At 38.5% G+C, this 20,589-nt stretch overlaps 1 protein-coding gene across 1 annotated transcript in view; it reads left to right on the top strand.

Annotated features, from left to right (window-relative positions):
* LOC104466740 (cyclin-dependent kinase 6-like) overlaps nucleotides 1-20,589 on the top strand; it is a 71,695-nt gene that overhangs the window by 24,818 nt on the left and 26,288 nt on the right. The window contains exon 5 of the mRNA XM_010080266.1: nucleotides 6,136-6,303. Within this exon, the coding sequence (XP_010078568.1) occupies nucleotides 6,136-6,303 (168 nt within the window). The remainder of the gene's footprint in view (nucleotides 1-6,135; nucleotides 6,304-20,589) is intronic.

Genomic DNA, 20,589 nt, shown 5'->3' with positions numbered 1-20,589 from the left:
ATGCCATTGTTTTTTTGGCATTAATTAATGTTGACTGTCTGTTACAAAGTATAACCATAGAAGTGCTGTAATTACTCTGCTTCAAAAATAGGCCCCAGAGAATGTGAAAACTCTTTAAACTTTCATTCCAGCATGTTTAAAAAACACCCTTTAAAATGAAAGCAATTTGATGGTTGGGCTTTCTGTATAATCCTGTAGGATACAAATGAAGCCTCATCCTGCTCCTCTTCTGCTCAGAGAATCCTGCTGTTCAGGGAGAGACAGGGAGCCTTTTTGTCAAACCGGCTTGACTGATTCATTACACATTGCTGTCTAAAACTTGTCCCCTTTGCTTACACTTGTGGTTGTCTCTTTCACAAACACTCCTACAGGAAATATTTAGGACAATTATCCCAACACCTGCCATCTAAAATAGGGACATTCTATTCTGCTCGGCAAAAAGAGGAAAATGAGTTACAAATAAACAGAAACTCTGGGCAAAGGATACAGGTTGCTGCGCAGGTGTGTGAGATACTCCATAGAGGAGTAGGAGAAATGTTAGGAGATTCCACAGGATTGTTGGGTTTTACCAAATGTTAGCACAGAAATTGAGCAGGAAGAGGAAAAGTAAGCAGGTAAAAAAAAAAAAAAGCCAAAAAAAAGCCATAAAAATCCTGTGCATTAGTGCAAATGTAGGGCCTGTTGTACTTGACAGACATCTGTACTGTGTTGCTTTTAGTTGGTGATATGATTGGGTATATTTGTGGGCTTCCACAGAATTACTTTCTCTGGTATTAGGAACTCACATCACTGTGTTCAAGGGGAATCTGGTTAGTTTTTCTTTCTTCACATACTAGTCAGCAGAGGAAAAACGTGAGCTTCACATAACAAGTAGCCGTTCATATGTGTATGTTACCTCTGGGTGCATGTGTTCTCTGAAGACATATTATTCTTGGTGTTTTCCTTCAGGTTTCATTGCACTGTGTCCCCCTTTACAAAGACAAAATCTAGCATCTACACCTTTATCATGGTGTGATAAATGACCACCAGACTCCCCCCCAGCCACTCACTCACTCCTCCTGCCTCAGCAGGATGGCTACAGAAAATAAGAAAGAACAAGTAAGAAGAAAGCTCATGGGCTGAGATAAGACAGGGAGATTGCTTGCCAATTACCATCACAGGCAAAATAGATTCACCTCAGGGAAAATTAACTTAGTTTAATGCCAAGTAAGATAGATATTTCATTCTAATTCAAGGACTGGGAAACAGAAAGGCAAACATTCAAAGGACACCTTCTCCTGCCTTTTTTCCAGGCTCCACATCACTCCTGACTCTCCCCATCCCAAGCAGCACTAGGGCATGGGGTCTGAGAGGGGTTGTGGTCAGTCCATAGCAGCTCATCTCTGCCACTCCTTCCTCCTCACACTTTCTGCCTGCTCCAGCGTAGGTCCTCTTGACAGGCTGCAGTTCCCTCAGGAATATCCACCTGCTCCAATGTGGGCCCTCCATGGGCTGCAGTGCGGATTTCTGCTCCACCACAGAGTACCTCCTCCTCTTCTTCTCACCTTGGTGTTCCCTGTGCCATTTCTCACTCCTTTTGTTCCCTCCTCCTTTTTCCCTCCAGCATTTTCTGCCCTTTCTTAAGTATGTTTTCACAGAGGTGCTACCACTGCGGCTGATGGGCCCAGATGTGCCCCGTGGTGGATCTGTTGGAGCCATCTGGAACCGGCTGTGCTTAGCTCAGGGCAGCCCCCAGTGTCCCCTGACAGAGGGCTCTGGGCACTGACACCCACAACAACTCTGTATTTTCTGTTTTCTTTGAGTAGATACTTGAATCATTTGTTTGACAGTCATACCATCCTCTCTGGGATTAGGCAGGCAAGGTATACCAGACAATGTGACTGGTCTTAAGCGACAAGCTTAAATTACTGCAGGCAATTGACAGATATTTTAGATGGAAGTCAAGATGGTGGGTGACTCTTAAAGAATGAGAGTGGTATTTTGAAAACCAATGGCTTGGAAAGGATTTATGGATCAGAAGCTGGAGGAAGGTTAAGAGAGGTCAATGAAGTATAGAGTCAAGAGGTGGCAGGACGAGGAGGAGACAAAAGTCTGTAGGAGATCAAGACTTTGTGCGCCTGCTGCCCCTGGGTCGGGAAGAGTGAGCTGTGAAGCCACCTTTGGCAGAGGTGGCAACAACAGCTGCTCAGCCTAACCCAAGCATGTCCCCATCTTCACTGACACTAGAGGCAGAATATGCAGGATGTATTTCTGTGTATAATTGAGACTTGTGATGTAATATGGCTTGAAAAGTTCATCGTAATTCAGTCCTGACATTGCGTGATAATTAATTCACCATATATGGTGGAACATGCAAAAGATGAAGCATTTCCATAACAAAATTTGCTCCTAACTGTTTCCATTATGAGGCATTTACAAAATTAATGCTACATATTTGCCTCTAAGGAAAGTGTTTTTGTTCATTGCAGCCCAAAATAGCTCAGTTTTCAACTGAGTTACAGATAAATATTTTAGATTTGTGCATGGACCACATTGAAAATGTAGCCTGAAAAGAGAGTACATTGTAAAACCATGATTATCTGGCAGTAATCACAGTGGTATAATGTATGTATCTTCAACTCAGGCAACAAGCATTGTAGGTTTTGTGATATTAGAAGCAACAGACATCTGAAACAACAGAGGCTATTCTCTGACTGTGTTTGTAAACATACAATATCCAAAGAACATCTGATAGACGTCAGTAGAGGTTTGATCATGAGTCATTAGAGCTTGTTCCTGAAATCTGTTAAGGCATGAATCTTGTTTGTTGAGTAGAATTGATCATTTTTCAATTAACTTTTGAAATACGATTTTAACTGTAATTCCAAGGTATTGTATGCCTAGATACCACAGAAAATTTTGCAGGGAAAAGCAGACATGGAGCCAGCTAATCCTTGAAGAACATGAAGACTCTCATGCAGTTATTTCTAGATCTTGGTAATTGAGTTAATACTGGGTAATCATCACTCATAAAAATTGATGCATTTCCGTCAGATGAGTGGAATTATCCTGATTTAATTAGCTAGTGATCTGGCTTGTGCATGTTTACAGCCTTTATCCAATTTGCTAGCCAAGGTTAGTATCTTCTGATACTAGTTGCAGTATCAAGGAAAACACACAGCCAAGACTGATGTTTCTTGCAAGTGGCTGGCTAAGAGTATGAAGCAATTTTCCAAATGTGAGGCCTAATGTTTTTTAACTAGGCTTATGTACAGCACAAAGCCATTCATTATGGATAAAAAAGTAGTTTAAAAGCACTCTCTTTTGTTTGCTTTGATACTGAAAATCTATTTATTCCTCTTTTTAAAATAAATAATTTGTGCAAACAAATTCTAATCTGTGCAATTTGATATTCAGTATTTAAAGTGCATAATAATAAGCCTATGTCGTGTGCAATTGGTTTCTGCTCTTTTTCTAACTGGCTGAGAATTTAAAAACAGGACAAGAATGAATCACAAATATCAAATGGTCTTTTTACATCAAAGTGACCTTCTTTACACACACAAATCTTTGGGCTGTTCTTCCAAGATAATTTTGAACAGAAATCTGTTCATATGTGTAATAGTAAGTAATAAGGGATAGCAAAAGAGTATAAACAGTCCAAAATGAATACTAAAGAATAGCCTGTATGGACTAACTCTGAATTTTCTGGAAGAGAAAATATAGCACTTTTTTCCCCAGTTTTCCTTCTTCTTTTGAATACCTTTTAAATTTACACTTTCCTGGTATACTTTTCTGCTGCACATCTCATTTTTTATGTGTGAAGAGAACTTCAGTAAATTATATTCATCTTTTGAGTCCTATAGGGAGAAGAAAAGATATACCAGTTTCCATTTTCAAATGTTTCCTTTTTTTACCAATGCCTGGAAGAAGACTCTGAATTTAGAAACTGAAGGCATTGCTCGCAACTTGCAACTAGCAGAGCAGAATTGCATTGTCTGAGTCTGAGGAAGAAAGTTGAAACAAAACCAGCATCAGTCATAGGAAAAAAAATATTCTTGATATGTTTGGTAACTGCAGGAATGAGTTTACATACTTGACAAATTAGTAGGATGCAGAAATGTCACCAGAAAGGGACTTCCCAGGGTCTACTGACTAATCCTTAAGTTCTTTAAATTATTTTCTTATTTTCTCTGATATTATGTCTACCTTTAATAAAAAAAAAATAGACCCAAATTCAGTGAAAGTGTTAAGTACATTCTTAAGATAACCGTGTGCTTAAATGTTCTTGGCGTGTTCTTCACATCTGCAAGACTGATCCAAAAACTATTGGGGTTTGACTTAAGTTAAAATAGCACCGAGTGAGAAGATATGACATGTATTAATTCTGCTGATGACTGAAACCTGCAGAGCTGTAGTCCTAGCTCTTCCCCATATTTCTGAACTGCAAAGGGAAATTATATAGATATAAGAGGATTCAATACACTTTGTATATTTGTTTTAAAGGAGCAATCCCTATTAGTTAATTAATTAATTAATCTCAGTTTTTCCTGAGGAAGCAAATGGAATAAAAGGCATCAGCTAACAGGGAATGGGGATCTCAGTTTACCAGTACCACCATGCTTCAGAGGTGATAATAATTAAATGCTGTCACAGCATCAATAATTCCATTATAATATCTCCAGTGTCAGGGTCTTCAAATAAATACTGATTACTTCATGAGCTGCCCACTGTCACTACTGTTTGGCAGAAGCAGTTATAGCCATATAGAAATGGCTATGTTCTATCGGAGATCAGATTAGAGCTTCCAGCCTTAATATCTATGCATTTTGTAATACTTTCTGTAGAGATGATCGGGGAACAATACATTAAAATAATAATATTTTATTAAATTTTATAGCAATGTCTATAAAGTGTATCTTAAAAATGCATCCAGCTAAAGCAATAGTATCAAGTTCAATGTAGTGAGCTATTTTTAAACCCATTTTCAGATATCATTTCTTTTAATAGTGTGCCTTGAATATTTACTTTAAAAATTCCCAAGTCCATAGAGAAGAACAAAATCAACCAACTTCAATTTATTCTTCTTCCCTTTTCTCATGTTTCATGCCATCTACCTCTTCAAAATCATTTTGGTTGCTAATAACAGGATTGGCAGATACCCTGCTGCGTGGCCTATAGAAAGGGCATATGGTGCCAGCAAACACAGAGCTTGAGTTTCATGAACTCAAGTCAAGTGCAAACAGTTAATAAACTTTTTTCCTTTTATTTCTTACGTGTTGCAGCATCTTCTTGTAACTGCCTGTTTTGTTAATATAATTTTCCAGCTGACAGTATCCTTCTAATTTGGAATTCAGGGGATTTCTGGTATTTAGTTTTGAGTCTGTTGGTTCATTACTTTCATGTTACTAAGATTAACGTGAAAACATGAGTACAGATGAAATAATAGTTTCTTCAGCTGTGAAAAATGTCATCGAAATATGCATTATTACAAAAAAACAGAAAGCAAAATGAGAACTGTTACTTATGATTTTTTAGTGCTAAACTTTGATCTAAAGGCGATTTCTGTCCCATTCAGTAAACTCTATACAACATGTTTTGCCAAGTAAACTTTTTCCCTCTATAACATTAAATTCCAGCAAAATTGTCATTTAAACAGCTTTACTGATTGAAGCAGATCCTTGTGCCTATTGAAGTGAATGATAAAATTTCACTCCACCGGGGAGGGACAAAGCATAAACTTGTGAGATGCAAAGTGGTGTATGGTTTAAAGTTAAGAGCAAAAAGCTTCTATGTATTTTTCTTACTTGGACAGGATTCTTTTGAAGTTGTACTGGGATTTACAGACATGCTTTTGCTATTTCTTTTAAGTATGTTGAGCAGTCTTTGTACTTCTATCAGTCAACCTCATATAATTCAACTAGAAACAATACATTAACTCGATAAGGACACCTGTTTCAAGTCAGCTGGTTCTAGCAACATCCTGTCCATTTTATATTAATAGGTGTTTTTATCTCCTGTGCACATCACAGAATCACAGAATCACAGAATATTAAGTCAATATTTATTACATTAGTTTTGCAGATTATGACAGGGAGTTTACATGTTTGGCACCTTGTCGTGATAATTGCATATTGATTTCTTCTTTATATTTAGGATATGATGCTTCAGCTGTTTCGGGGGCTGGATTTTCTGCATTCACATCGCGTGGTCCATCGAGATCTGAAACCCCAAAATATCCTTGTAACCAGCAGTGGCCAGATAAAGTTAGCTGACTTTGGCCTTGCACGGATCTACAGTTTTCAGATGGCTCTTACCTCAGTGGTAAGTTTCTGCAGGCTTTTATTTTTCTTTTAATGCAGCAAGTGCTTTACTCTTGGTGTTCCTGGTTTTTTAATCTTATAACACTGCTTCTAAAACCATCTCTGCAACTGAAGTAACTTGTGTCTCCAAGAACAATTGCTATCCCACCAGGATTGGGTTGTTGTGGTTACTTTGTAAAAGTAATTAATTACTGATTACTGGTTCTAAATTAAATCATGACTGCTTGCTGAAGGATAGGTATGTGCTCGTTTTCTGAAACTCTTGTCAGTCTCCATTCTGTTGTGATACAGACTTCTTTTACACATGAAGCCAGACAGGTATGGTGAAGTTTTATGAAGTACCTATTTTAAGATAAGACTGTTGCTGATCCAAAGGTAACTTGCCTGAAAAAATACACAGATACTTGTGAAAATGCCACACTTTCATGCCTCTGATTTTCAGTCTCTGTGAACACAGGTTAGATGCTTGCTCCCATATGTTACTGAATGGTTCCAATTAGGGCTGTGCTGGAGGCAGCTCAAGTGGACCTGGCAGCCAAAATCACAGCTATTTCCCAAGCCAGGTGTTAAAGAGCACCTCCAGTATCTCTAGGCCCCTTGGCACTGTTGCCCCTCTCCCAGTAGCTCTCCTGGTTGTCTTTGTCTCAGACATGAGCTCACTCCCAGAAGGTCTGGCCCTCTCCTGCATTAATGCTGGTAGGGAAGCCCCGCCAGCTCCTCGCTTTCTGACCCCATTTCCACGCTTGCTGGCCCTGCCCCCAGAATCAGCTGCTGTTAGCTTGGCACAGCATCTCTGAAGTGCATTGAAGAGTAAACATGCTGCATGGATGTTGGATGTCATTTGGTTTTGTCACCTGCGCATGAAATATTTTTTTCCATTTTCTATTCTGAATATCACAACTGCCATGGCAATATTACTTATGCTAAGGACAGGAAAGGGAGAACTGCTCAGAAAAGAAACTGAAAGGAGTCCACTTTGCATTTTACATTGTACTGTAGAAAATAACCTGGCTCACATTGATAAAAAGCAATCTGTTGTTATTGTTAGTTGCTGTAAGAGTCTTCCCACTGTTGTGTGATGTAACTATGACATCCTGAGTTCCGGCTTCAGTGTGAATGAAGGCAGGAAACAACAGAAAATTATACCGTCTTGCTAAACATAAGAAAGTATCCTTGTTGCATAAAGCATATGTAAATTTGTGTTTGGGGCTGGGTTTTCTTTCAGTGTCTGTAGGATGTAGCCTAATCCAAAGCTGAAAGAATCTCTCTGCTGAGGTCAGTGAGGATTGATCGTGGGTAACTCAAAACAGAGTTTGAACAAAAGGAGAAAAAGGTTGTTGCTGAATTGCTGTAATTTTTCATTTCCCAGTAATCAATGAGAAACAGCTTCAATTAGTATTCATATTGATCCATAAAATTCTTTAAGCTAAAATTGCAAAGTGTTGTAAGACTTCCAACAGGGTGTTTTTAAAAAGTTTTCCATAAAATGAGGAAAAAATAAGTACAGAAGTGAGCAGGAGTTTGTCCATGATCATGTAGTCCGTATAAGAAGGAAGGTCAAAAGACCCAGAAATAGAGCATGTCTGCTGAGGCAGAAACGTATCAAGACCTACTTGTAACAGAACATTGCCAGAATTGCTATGCAAAGGATGTATGTATGCTCAAGTATCTAATACTTGCATGCTTCAAAACCCATTAGCTAGTACCCTTAGTGCTATAAGAACAGGAGTTATTCAGATTAAGGGATTGTCCACGTGCAAATTTGTACTGTGTTCACACAAGCATTCAGCTTTCATTGCAGCTACGCTGAAGGGTATTAAAATAACTGAGTTATTTAGTGACCCATGACAAAGGCATGGATAATAGCTTTCACACCTAGAACTTACTGTATCATTATTTTTTTATTAAAAAAAAAACAGTTATAACAATGGCCTTTTATAGTTAAAAATTTATTGTTTTAAAACACCTAGTGTTTAACACCTTCAAAATCAACTTTTGTCTGCATATGTAGAAACCTATAGGGGAGTGTTCCTTACAATGTGATAATGTGGTATGGTTTTAAATGTCAGTCATCATTTCTCCTACAGACTGAGTTCTGATTAGAAACTTTTACTAAATGTGTATTAGCTGACACAGGCTGTCAGTTTTCCTTTTCTAAATGTAACTTTTATCTTTGGCTAGCTGCTTTGGTGTGCCAATTCTTTTTCTTTCTTCCTCCATTAAAACTCAGTACAGGAAACAAAACCTAAAAAAAAAAACCTCAACCTTCTGGTTTTCAAACATACAGATATTCTTGACTGTACTGTTCCCAAAATAGTCTAAATTGCATTTCTTTGCCAGGCAGTGAGTAAACTTTCATTTTGGACCAGCTTTGTTTTGAAGTGTTTGCAGAAAAAAAATGGTTGCATTATAAAAGACAGCATAAATCTACACATGTATCAATTAATAACACCCCTAGCTTATGAGGATTTTCTTTGAAGTTATATTGAAAAGCAATAGTGCAGACAGCCCAGTGATACATGTTGCATGCGCTATCATTATGATCAATACAAGGGCTATGCAGCGTTTCCTTCAGAAGAGAAGCTTATTGCAAGATAAACTACAAGAATCATCTTTTGAAGTATCAGATCGTTCCCAAGATGTATCCTCATTCATTGCTCACAAAGAAACTCTTCAGATGGGACAAAAAGAGCTTGCCATGAAAGTAATCCAGTAAAAACTGATCCAGCCCTAGTACTCTGGGTGCTGCAAATGGTAACTTCAAAGCAGTCTCTCTCTGATAGCCCGTTATTTCCACAATGCTAAAGAATCCTTCTGGCAGATCAGTCATCCGGGCATACTGCTGTCATTTAAAGAAATCTCTTGTTATTTCCGATAGCGAATGAATAAAAGATTCAAAGTAATGTTACGCAGGCTTGAGGGGGCAGGGTGAAGATCACTACTCCTGGCTGTGGTCAGACTGAGAACTGATATAGCTCTGAAATAACAGCACCAGAAAGAGCAAGTTTGTACCGGGGTGTCTCAGATGGTGGGTAATAGGGCACGCTTTTGGTTTTGTACAAAGTTAGACTCTTTTTCAAGTGTTGGTCTTGACCCTTGGGGGAATTTTGAATAGGCTTTGTGATAACAGAGAAGCTCCATAGGATAGGGGAGGTGGATGGATGTGGCTGTGTAATCTTAGAGTTTGATAGCAAAAGCTAAGGAACTGTTACTTTTTTCCCGGTGCAGAAAAATGGGCACTCAGTTCTAACTTTCTCTGAGCAAAGGAGCAAGCGGCTGACTGGAAAATCTGAAGTTATATTATGAAAAATAAAAAATGCCATTTATCTATTTTTGTGGACTTCTAACTGCCTTAAACAAAGGAAATTAAGCTTAATCATGGCACAGGAGAATGCTGAGTGAGATAAGCAGTGGTGATCACAGCATCTAGGTGGAGCTGAAGCTGTCCAGCTTTTAAAACCTGACTTGCCTCAGGATCTGAGTGAAACTGGCAAAATGTTAGTGTTTGTAACACACTCATAATACTTCCTTTGAAAACATGTGTGCTTTACCTTAGGTGGCAGCACTGCTGATGGGTTTTTTTCCCCATGAAATGCAAACAAAATTGGTTTATGTCTTCCTTAAAAAAAAAAAAAAACAATAACACTTGTTTTCAGATTTACTGAACATCAGAAGGGAAAACACATCACTTTCTCTGCTGATGCTCTAAGCTGTTAAATACTAGACTCAGCTAAATTGACAATTAAAAAGAGAAGACACAAAACATCCTGCAGTTACTGTCAGTGAATAATTTTAGATTACGCTAGCATTTTATTTCAGTGTTTCTTCAGGATAAAAACTTTCCATCCATTTCTGGCAGTCACTTCAGCACAAATGGTTTACATGTCACATCATGCAGGAACTTGGATTTAATTTTGTTGGTATAGTAGCAAGGGAGCATAAAATAATTTTCACTAACTGGGCTTACTTTGCAAAAATAAATATATAAATTAGTTACAGCAACAAAAACAACAACAAAAAAGATAGAGAAACCCTCTTCCAAAGAGGAACGAGTGTTTTCCTGTTTTTTGTCCACTGTTGCATTGGGCAACAGTGTCCAATTTTTTCAAATAAATGCCACCTGTTAGTAAATAATGTGAATGTAAGCTCCTCTGAGCTAATATGATAGTTGAGAGCACAGTCAAAGAACTTTCTTTTGTTTTGTCTTGTTCGTGGGGTTTTTTTCCCCTCTTTTTTAATGGCCGTTTGTTTCTGATACTATGCTTCCCAAAATCCACATATTTATTTTCATGTAATACAACCTGCAGAGTCTATTTCTACTTTGGACATGTTCCACCAGACCTGGAGTCTGTTGCAGTACGGCTTTAACCTGAGATGCACTGGGTAACCCTAAATGGGCCTGATTCAGCAATCTATTTAGAGCTCACAGTTAACATCAAACATAGGAGCAGACCTGTGGAAAGTAATCAAGCACCTGCCTCTGGTGAATCAAAGTCGAAAGCCTGGGTTAAAGAGTGCCCTCATGGAATCAATACAGTGACACTAGATTTTATCTCATGCATCATTTGATAAGAGCATAAATCATCCTCTCTTTGACAGGTGGAAGTGACATTGTTTTGGTATGCACTAAGACTTCACAGTCGTGAGGAAGCACATCACTTTAGATCTGAACTCCAAGCTCCAGTTCCTTCCTCATGGCGCATTTCTCCAGTCCACCCAATGTCCCTGAAAAGGAAAATGGGTCACAGACAGACACCCAGAGGATCAAAATATGTGTTGTTGAGCTTGTCAGTGCTGCTGCTGAAAGGCTGTGGCTATTTAGGAATGAAGTATGATTAAATTGGTTGGCTTATTTTGGGAAAATCTGTCTTCCCTACAAACACACAGTTCTGCATAGAAAGTCTATGTATGTGGCTTTGTGAAGAAATGAGTTAATTTCTCTGATATTTTAACATCTGGATAGCTGAAGGAATCTTTATTGCATCCTCTCAAACACCCTGTAGGAAAGTTTTTTGCATCACATAAAATGAGTCATTTATCTGCGGAACCATCTTAAGAACAAAAATCATCATCAGTACATTGACAGTAAAGACTGCAGCTGACTACAAATGTTTCAATATATATTTATGTTGACTTCAGTCAGATCAGATGTTCACTCAGATTTATATGAAAATAACTATGAAAAAACAGATTGCTCAGTGTCACAATATTATCAAAGGGCAATACAAAAATACACATGGACAAAGTTAGGAAATTGGAATGGAAGTTGCTTTTATTCATCTGCATTATGATCATATAAGCTCATTTTCAAAACTGACTATTATTTTTTGTTGCCCATTGTAAGAAACTTTAACGTTTTTAAGACTTGTCTGGAAGAGGAGTAGTAGCTTCTTTATGTCATAGAGAGACAGAAGATTTATGGCAAGGTTGTTATTTTTAGAAACACATCCTAGAGATAATATTCTAAGGGTGCCGTTTCACAGTCAGCATAAGTAGATGTAACATTTCTCCTGTTGCTGAAAGGATGGTCCTGCTTTCCACGACACGTTCCCATCACTTCCCTTGTGTTGGCATTAGCAGTCACGCCCTTGCAGTCAGTCCAACTGAAAATGAGCCCCATAAGAAGTAGCTACTCATTTCAGGTAGATTGGCAGATGCAAATCACTGTGCAGCCACGTGAGTGAAAGTACTGACACACAGGGGAGGGTGAGCAGAAAGATGGGGTCATCCACTTGTAGACACCACAGTCTTAGATTTGTTGGAGTCAGTTATGAAACCACATCTGAAGTCTTAAGCTGAGGACTTGAATAACTAAATCAACTCAAAGGCGGAAATGTTTTTCAAAACCTTGCAACTCATGCTGACTTATACTGTTTTGAAGATGTTAGATGAACAACTTACTGGTTCATTTAAGGCTATTGCTGTATCTGACCTTAAGAAAACTTCTAAGGGCATCTGTATCAGCGTTTGAAGTATTTATCCCCCTGAGGGCCAAGGCCTGGGTTCTGTGCTGTTCCTCCGCAGCTGATGCCACAACTCACCCTCAAGACCTGTCAGGAATGCAGGGAATGCAACCTTCTGTTCTGATTCAGGCCCAGGTTTATCATGAATGATAAAAAGCCTATCTTTTAATCTTTCAAATAAAGTAAATTATTTCACAGTAAAGAAGCAAATTGGCTCCACACGAGAATATTTTCTGTGCCAGAAAGCTCCTTCTCAGAGCTGCAAACATTAGAATATATATCATGTGATGACAGAGTTTGTCCACACTGAGCTGAGGATGTTTTGCAGCCCTGCAACTGCACCAGTGCAACCTTGCAGAATAAATTTACCTCGTACTGGTGGAAAAAGGGGGAAAAAAAGGTGCAACTCCAAGCACAGTTCATATCAGAACAAAGGAGGTTTCTGCTGGGCTGGACCAAAGGTTTACAGTGCGCACTGTCAAAGGATAATGTCCAACAGAGGTTGCTTAGGAAGGAGAGTAAGAACCAGCTTCGAGTAATCAGAAATTTAGCAGTTTCCAGTGCTGGAGATTGTATCTGGATCATTGTCTATAATGACTACTGAAGTACCCGTCCTCCATAAATTAATCTTCTTCCTTGTTGAACCATTTATACTTTGGGCTGCAGTTAAATTCTGCATGGTAAGAAAAGGTCTTTATTCAGTTTTAAGTTAGACACCTGACAATTTTACTTAAATTCCTCTTAATTCTGCTTTTGTGAGGCACTCCCTGTTCACCTCTGGGTGAAATTTGGTATTATTTTGCAGCAGTACAGTTCCATTGGTGCAAGAAAAATATACTAAGTGCAAATAGGCCTTCACGTGTTGATAAGATAAAATGAAATGTTCTTTTTTCTCTTCTCTTTATTTTCCTTCTCTTTCACTTAGGAAGATACAGTAGATATTGTTAGTAGTAGTACGGTACTGGCTTACAGTCTTCATACAAATATCTGGTGAACAGACTTCAGGATGTAGAACTGAATTTATAAGGAACACACTGTGCTTAATCTGCTAAAAAATGGGAAGGGGTGTAAACAGGGGAAAGAAAGGCAGAAAATTACTACTGTGTATTTTCTCTATACTATAAAGGAGCATCCTCCTATTGTGTGACCTTAATTCTGTCTTCTGTTTTCAGATGTAAAAATATGTGGTGCATTTCCCCCACCCAGTGATTTACATCTTCTTTGTACTGTTTTTCTGTTGATTTAAGCGGGTCTGTTTTTACATCTACTCCCAGAGATAATTGAGTGGGTTGGATTGTAAAAACAATTTGATTGTTTGACAAGGTCTCTCCCTGTGTATTTACAAAACTGTTCCCACATGATTTCAAACCATCCTGAAACACTAAAATACGGCCTCAGGTTATGCTCTTATCAGAGCAGACAGGGTAAGCAGGCATGGGCCTGTTTGGTGCTTGAATGTGAGACAGACAAAGGAAGAGGAGCAGAGAAAACAGCGTACTCTCCTTGGAGCTCCTGCTCTTCCAGAGTGAAGGCAGGCATCTGTACACCGCTGATGGAAATGCTCTTAGGGCTTAACATATAATAAAAATGAGTCTCTGACACATTTTTGCAGTGGCAGGGAAGTGTCTGTAAATTTCCTCTGCATACTGGCCAAAGTCCTGCCGCAGAAGGTATTTCTAAGCGACAATTCCCTTGCACAGGTACACCCGAGGAAATTTCTCTTAGCCTAACACTATCTAGTACTTGTTCAGTGTTGTTAGTGTGGAATTGTAGAGGTCAAAAGCAGAAGAGACCTGAAATAATCCAGTCCTTTTCTGAATCAGGGAGGATTGTTCTCTGTTATGTAATTTCTAAAGTTAACTTTAAACCTGCCAAGAAATAGGGATTCCGTCGCTTCCCATGGGAGCCTGTTCCAAAACCTCTATATAATCACTCTCAGAAAGTTTCCTTGATGTCCAGCCTCCAATTTCCCATTCTTAATATAACTCCATTATATTCTTTGTTATTATATGCTGAATGGTAACAGATGGCCAAGGCCTTGTAGTTGGCTTCCTGCATTAGAGAAATCGGTCATATATTGCTGTATACATTCATCCTTGCAAAACATGAAAAGATAATTCATTTGATAAACAGTGGAAGTATAAAAGTCCTAAATTATCCATATTTCAGTAAATTATAGGGCACCAATGAATTAAACTACATTTCTCTAGATTTCCCATCTTCTATAATTAAGTGGATAAATCCAGAGGAAAATATGTAAAGCTAAAAGAATTATTGAGTTACAAGGTGAATTCCTCAGTTGTGGGGATCTTACAAAAAGCTTGGTAACAAGCTGCAAAGACCACAGGCAGGCTATGAGTCACTGTTTAGATGGATGAAAACAGAAAATGGAAATTTAGACTGTTGCGCGTAGAATATTTTATTAGAAATAAGAAAATACCAAAGCCACAAAGCAAATTAGTTCATCAGACCTCATCTTGAATACTGTGAACTGTTCAGTTTCTCTGTGGTTGAGAGATGATTTTGGACAGGAACAGGCACAGGGAAGGACAGATTTCTGTCTAACTATCAGGGAAGAGGGGACACTATTTTCTGCAATCTGACTTAATTTAACAAACTGCATCTTGAGAGTAGATACAGCTGATACCTCAAAAAATCAGGAGGAAGACAGAGAGGGAGAACACAAGTTTAAAAAAAAATAGTTTAAACTGGGCTTAAATAACTTTAGACAGGAAGTTAGAAAACAAGTAGTGAGATTCTGAAGCAGCTTACAGTAGGACCAGTGCAGGCAAGAAACATAACTGAACTTGAGAGAGAGCTTGATTAATGTCTGTGATGCAGTTGGCAAATCTTGATGACTGAGGCAGCCCATTCCACATCCCTTCAAGATTTCATGTTCATTATTTAGTCAACTCTTCCAAAAAGATGCACTTCACGAGCTCCACCCCGAATGGAAACAACTTTCAGAAGGTAGATGGATTGTCATAAATATCAGAGTAAAATAATTTTCCGAAGCAAGAAATGGTGAGCTACTTAGCTTTATTAAGATGAGATAGAGCAAATAGTGGAGATGGTCTCATAAACCAAAGGAGGCTACAGTCAAAATAAAGGCTGGCATGAGAGCACAAAGAATTAAAATGAGATATAAAAGAGAGAGACACTTTACTAAAGAAGCAAAAAGGCAACCTGGAAGTTTCCCAAATAGGCATGAAAGATGATCTGAAGGCAAAAATGGAATCTTTGTTGGGACAGCAAATTGAAGAAGTCCAGATGGAGTGGGAAGTCTGGTTGCAACGTTTGCCATCTGGAAATGGGATGAATCTGGCAAGACACATCAGTGAACAACAAGCAACCTGACTGCTGAAAACCTAATCAGAAGGCTTTCCATGAAATAGGAGATGCCAGAAAAGCTTGGATAAACTTGGAACTGGCTAACAAATAACCTGCAACAAGGACTTGAGCTGAAAAACCAGCACATGAAAGTAAGCAGAAACATAGGCTACTGTGGAAGCAAAGTGAACACCTGGATGTAAAAATGAGCCTGTCAGGATACTGTCTGTTTATAATTTTTTTCACTTAGTGGGCATCCTGCAGACTTATATTTTCCCAGCTCAAATAATAGAAACACCTACTGAAAATCCCAGGGAAGCTGACTTCAGCATTGTACCCTACATGAATGGTGAGGAAAGGGAGCAGGAAGAAGAACTTCCAGTAGCCTTTATAGGCAGCCCAGCTCTGATTCTTCTTCAGAATTTATACTCAGCTTCAGCTGTTAGGAGATGCTATAAGGCCGTGGTATAGGTGTCAAGGACAGCCATCAGTCTGAGTGGCCTTGGATACTACTAAGAGCTAGACAGGGGAAGAGAGAGACACCTGAAGACACTTGCATTCTTACAACATACACATAACACAGAGCCTGAAAGACACATTAGCAGTGATTGTATTTTGAAATCAAGGTAAAGCAAAGAAGCCAAATGCACTCTGGGGATCTGTAAGATTTGCCATGGAAATTGAATATTTTCTTATTGAAATTAATCAGAAGGTGATACAGCTACCACAGAATCTGCCTGTCTTAAACTCTAGGAGAACAGTTCTATGTTTAAAAGACAGTGGAAAAGGAGATTCTGACCTGACAAATTGCATTTGTAGGTAGGTAGAAAAAATACTATATTTGGTTTATAAAACAAGAAAAACTGACATCAATGCCAAGATTAAGAAATAATTTGCTTAAATATAAGTGTCATGAAAGATGACTACAGAATGCTTTTCAAAAATACAAACCAGCCAGGACATATTATTGTGTAACAAAACCTCACAATATAGTTCAGGAAATCTCTCCAGACCGAAAGTTAGACTTTGGAGGTAAAAGCAGTGGCTTGTGTTTTTGTTTAGGTCAGACAGATGAGTAGCAGCAGTCAACACTGGTCTATTCGAATGTATGTCTGGCTCTATGAAATGTGCAGAAAAGTCATAAATTAGCTGCTGGATGAGACATGCTAAAAAACTTAAGCAGCAGATTTGAAAATAGAACTTCTAATTGTTTTGAAATGCACACAGAAGTTGTCCATTGCAAAACTGGGAAAACTGAATTTGAAAATGGAGTCTGTAGAATTCAAGTGCAAATCAGAACAGCTAAAGTAGTGGATAAACTAATGACAACTTGGATTTTGCTATCTCTGTAGTGAATGCTAGGCAAAATCCTTCTGTGGATACAGTGTACGAAAATATCCCTTAAACTTGTGATCAGGACAGAAGAACTGCTTTGTGGGCAATTGGTTTGCAGTCAGCAAGTTGTTCTGCTCTCCAGCACAACTATCGTAATGACATAGGCATTTTGTAGTAGCTTTCCAGTAGAGAAGAAAAAAAGAGGAATGACTGCGTACAACTTGAAGACTCAGTGCATTTTTGCTTTTAAAGTTCAGATTGATTTGAAACAGGATCAGATTTTTTATCATTTGTTGATCCTGAGTGACAAAGAGCAGATGACAAAAAGAAGGGGAAAAAAAGCAACTGGCATTACAAAACATGAGTAAATAATCTAGTAAGCACAGATACAGGAGAAAACTCTGATGCAAAAAAGGAGAGAAAGCAACCACCTGCAAGTTCATGCTGATTTTGTTCTGTAGATTTAAAACTGGAATAACAAGAGTAGGGACTTTCTGGTTAGGAAGCAGGAGATATTTTTTTGATTTAACAAAGATATAAGTTGTACCATGTGGGCCCCATGGAAGATTGTAACCATGGAAACCTGCCATCTAAACAGCTAGTTCATTGTTGACCAGCAGGAAAGAAGAAATAAGATTGGAAGAAATATGTAGAGACAGAGGTGTGCCTTCAGCTAGTTCTTGGGTTTACCCGTAGCTATCATTCAAAAGAAAATGACAGCACCATATTTTATATGACTATTAGCATCCAAAATTAATACTTTTAACTTAAAAGAATTACTGTTTATTACAATGAATAAGTAGTACCCTTAATGCTGTAGTAGTTGTTTTTCACCTTTACTGTTAGCAGTAGATAAATTCAAGTGGGTCCAAAGGATGGGGAAAAGTACACTAACTATCAAAAAAACTTTGGAGACAGTTCAGCAAGAGGTCTTTGGCTGGGACAAGTTGAATAGCTAGTGGAAAAGGCAGTCCACAGTATTTCTTCTCCTATTCTGCACAGATTCATCTGCCATACTTAAGGTAAATTACCTGGCTTTGGAAAAAGCTCAACACTTTTAACAGTCTTATTCCTATCACAAATTATCTGAAAATACATATATTCTGTTCTGCAGAACAGGAGAAAGAATGCCTAGTTGATGATGAGTTGCTTCCAAAAGAGGTCTTTTACCTTGTGCATGCAATCTACAAATGGAGGAGTTTCCACTAAAGACAAGAAACTTGCAGCTGTACAGAACTGTCAACTCCACAGCCACCCACCTGTGTTCCTATTACAGAAAGTTCTCTTATGCATTGACCAACATTACAAAATGATTTTAGGTGAAAAGCTGTATAAGTGAACAAAAGAGTAAGTCTTTTTAATTTTCAGTATTGAGGGTGGTTCTTACATGTTCTTCTACCTTAGCCCATCCATTTTCAAAATCCTTTCAAAACTCTTTTTGGCTCATACTGGGCACAAATTCTAGAGCTTACAGTTCCATGGCAATATTGATGCATAAACACCACAGATTTAGATTATTTCAGTAGTATGGAAAGAACTTATGGCACTCAACAAAACCCAAACTTAGAGGTGCTTAAATCTCTACAGTATCTTCCCTGTCATTTGTATGAAAGTTTGAGGATAGGACAGATTGAATGCCTTGGTGAAGTTCTGATTGCAAGCCCAGCCCTAAGTGGAACTGTGAGGAATATGTTGGCAAAGAAATGTGCATCCTCAAAAGACTTGTATTCACCTATCATGTAGTTTACAGAAGGACAAATGTTTATGGCTTATCCACTGGGACAACTGGAATGATCCCCTGTTCAGTTAAAAACTTCCCAGAGAAGAGCATTGTGCTATGTGAATTGAAAAGTTGTTTGGCAGGTGGAATTTATTGTCAACTTTGGATAACACAGTGATGGTAGCAGATGGTAGTAGTCTGGAAGTTAAAGGTGAGATACAGAATCAACAAGGAGCAGGGAGAAACAGCAGGTGGTAACTACAGGTATCAGTAAAAGATTCAGCTGTGCTTATTGAACTGTTACACATTTTGGGATTGGGAAATCCCTGCTCAAACTAAAGGAAGAATTTTACTCAGTGGAGGGCATGGAGAAAATGGAAAACAAGTGCGGATATGCTATGGTTGTATGGCAAAGAAGTTTCTTCCTAAGAGAAAGATATATTCAGATTGCTACAGTGTCACTGAGAGTACCACTGAAGCACATGGCTACTGATGTGTTTGGACCTCAGCATGGAGGAGAAGCCCACCAGTCAATATTAGCTGTTAGCAGCAGGCCATCTTTTGAGATGGCTGAGGATACACAAAGCAAGGAACCAAGAGGCTTGACAGTAGCAGACATTGTAATGAATTAGTTCTTCACTAGGTGTGAGATCCCAGGCAAGTTGCACCAAAAATGTAAGGGAAAACTTCTGTCAGGTATCTGCAGTTTTGAAACTTTTCAGTCAAAGCTGGAGTTTAGCTATGTACCTCTGTAGAACAACACAGAAGGGATTGGAATCAGCATATAATATTCATTCTGATAGCATATAGAAGTAATTAAAGGTATAGTGTGCCTCATCATTCATTATGTCTAGATATGAGCTAATGATCTACATTTACATCATGCACACTGCATGGATCTTCAGGGACCATGATTCTCCTGACAGGAATCAGAGAGATTTGGACTACTTGGTTGATGCACAAAACTGTCCTAATTTCAAAGAGCTCACATCTTCCTTAGGAAAAATTGGTGACAATCTCTCACGAGTTAAAAATTCTCAATGGCTTATGACATGCACAAAAGCTTCTAAAAAGCGGGGTTCGATACTGTCTCAGAGTGCTAAGAGAAATTAGGGGGTAAAAATCAATACTAAAGAAATTCAGAGAGTATCAATGTCCAATGTTGACCTGAATAAATGGATCGGTGAATAGGAAGCCAATAGATAAATCCTGTAGCAAGCTCATCATTGCCCAGCCAGTCCCCGCTGAGCACCTATCAAATATATATACATGCTGCCAAAAGAAAGTTGAAAAAAAATGTAGCAGTGATACATTCCCAATTAGGATTAAAGTACCAAGGTGTCTCTCTGTCCCAGACAACCTATTATTCTTAAAAACAAAAAAATATTTCTTGGCGATATCTGAGAAACCATTGAAAAGAAATTGGACAAAAGAAGAAAAACTAAAAGGGGATTGGGAAGGCTGTATTAATATCTCCTGACATGTAAATACTGTCAGTGAGATTTGTCTGACCAAGTGTAGACACTAACTAGTCCACTAACTAGCCTAGTAGTAATTAAAGGAGATGTCCTAATCAGTATAACCAGTAAAGTGAAGAGTGAGTTATCTCAGCTTAAAGAAGACAGTTAACATAGGTCAGGTGAATCAGACTCTAAAAGGACTTACTTCTTTCCACTGACTGTCAAGGGTGACAAGTTCAAATGTGAACATCTACATGGTATGAAGTCAGCTGAAATGAATCCAGCCCAAGTCAGTCCTGATACCATTGCCATTTGGGCTCTTGGTGAGTCATAAAGAACATCACTATCAAGGATTCCATCAAGATATGGGCAAAGCTGAGACCGCCCAGTGAAATGAAGTCTAATTGAAGCATAAAAGCACTGGTATGTTTTGGATAAATCTGCAAAAGCAATTAAGCTCTTTTCTGAAATAATAAGAA

The sequence above is a fragment of the Pterocles gutturalis genome, unplaced genomic scaffold (genome assembly GCF_000699245.1).
Source record: "Pterocles gutturalis isolate BGI_N339 unplaced genomic scaffold, ASM69924v1 scaffold8519, whole genome shotgun sequence".
Taxonomy (NCBI): domain Eukaryota; kingdom Metazoa; phylum Chordata; class Aves; order Pterocliformes; family Pteroclidae; genus Pterocles; species Pterocles gutturalis.
Note: the sequence above shows the minus strand (reverse complement) of the source record. Positions and strands in the feature narration are given on the sequence as shown.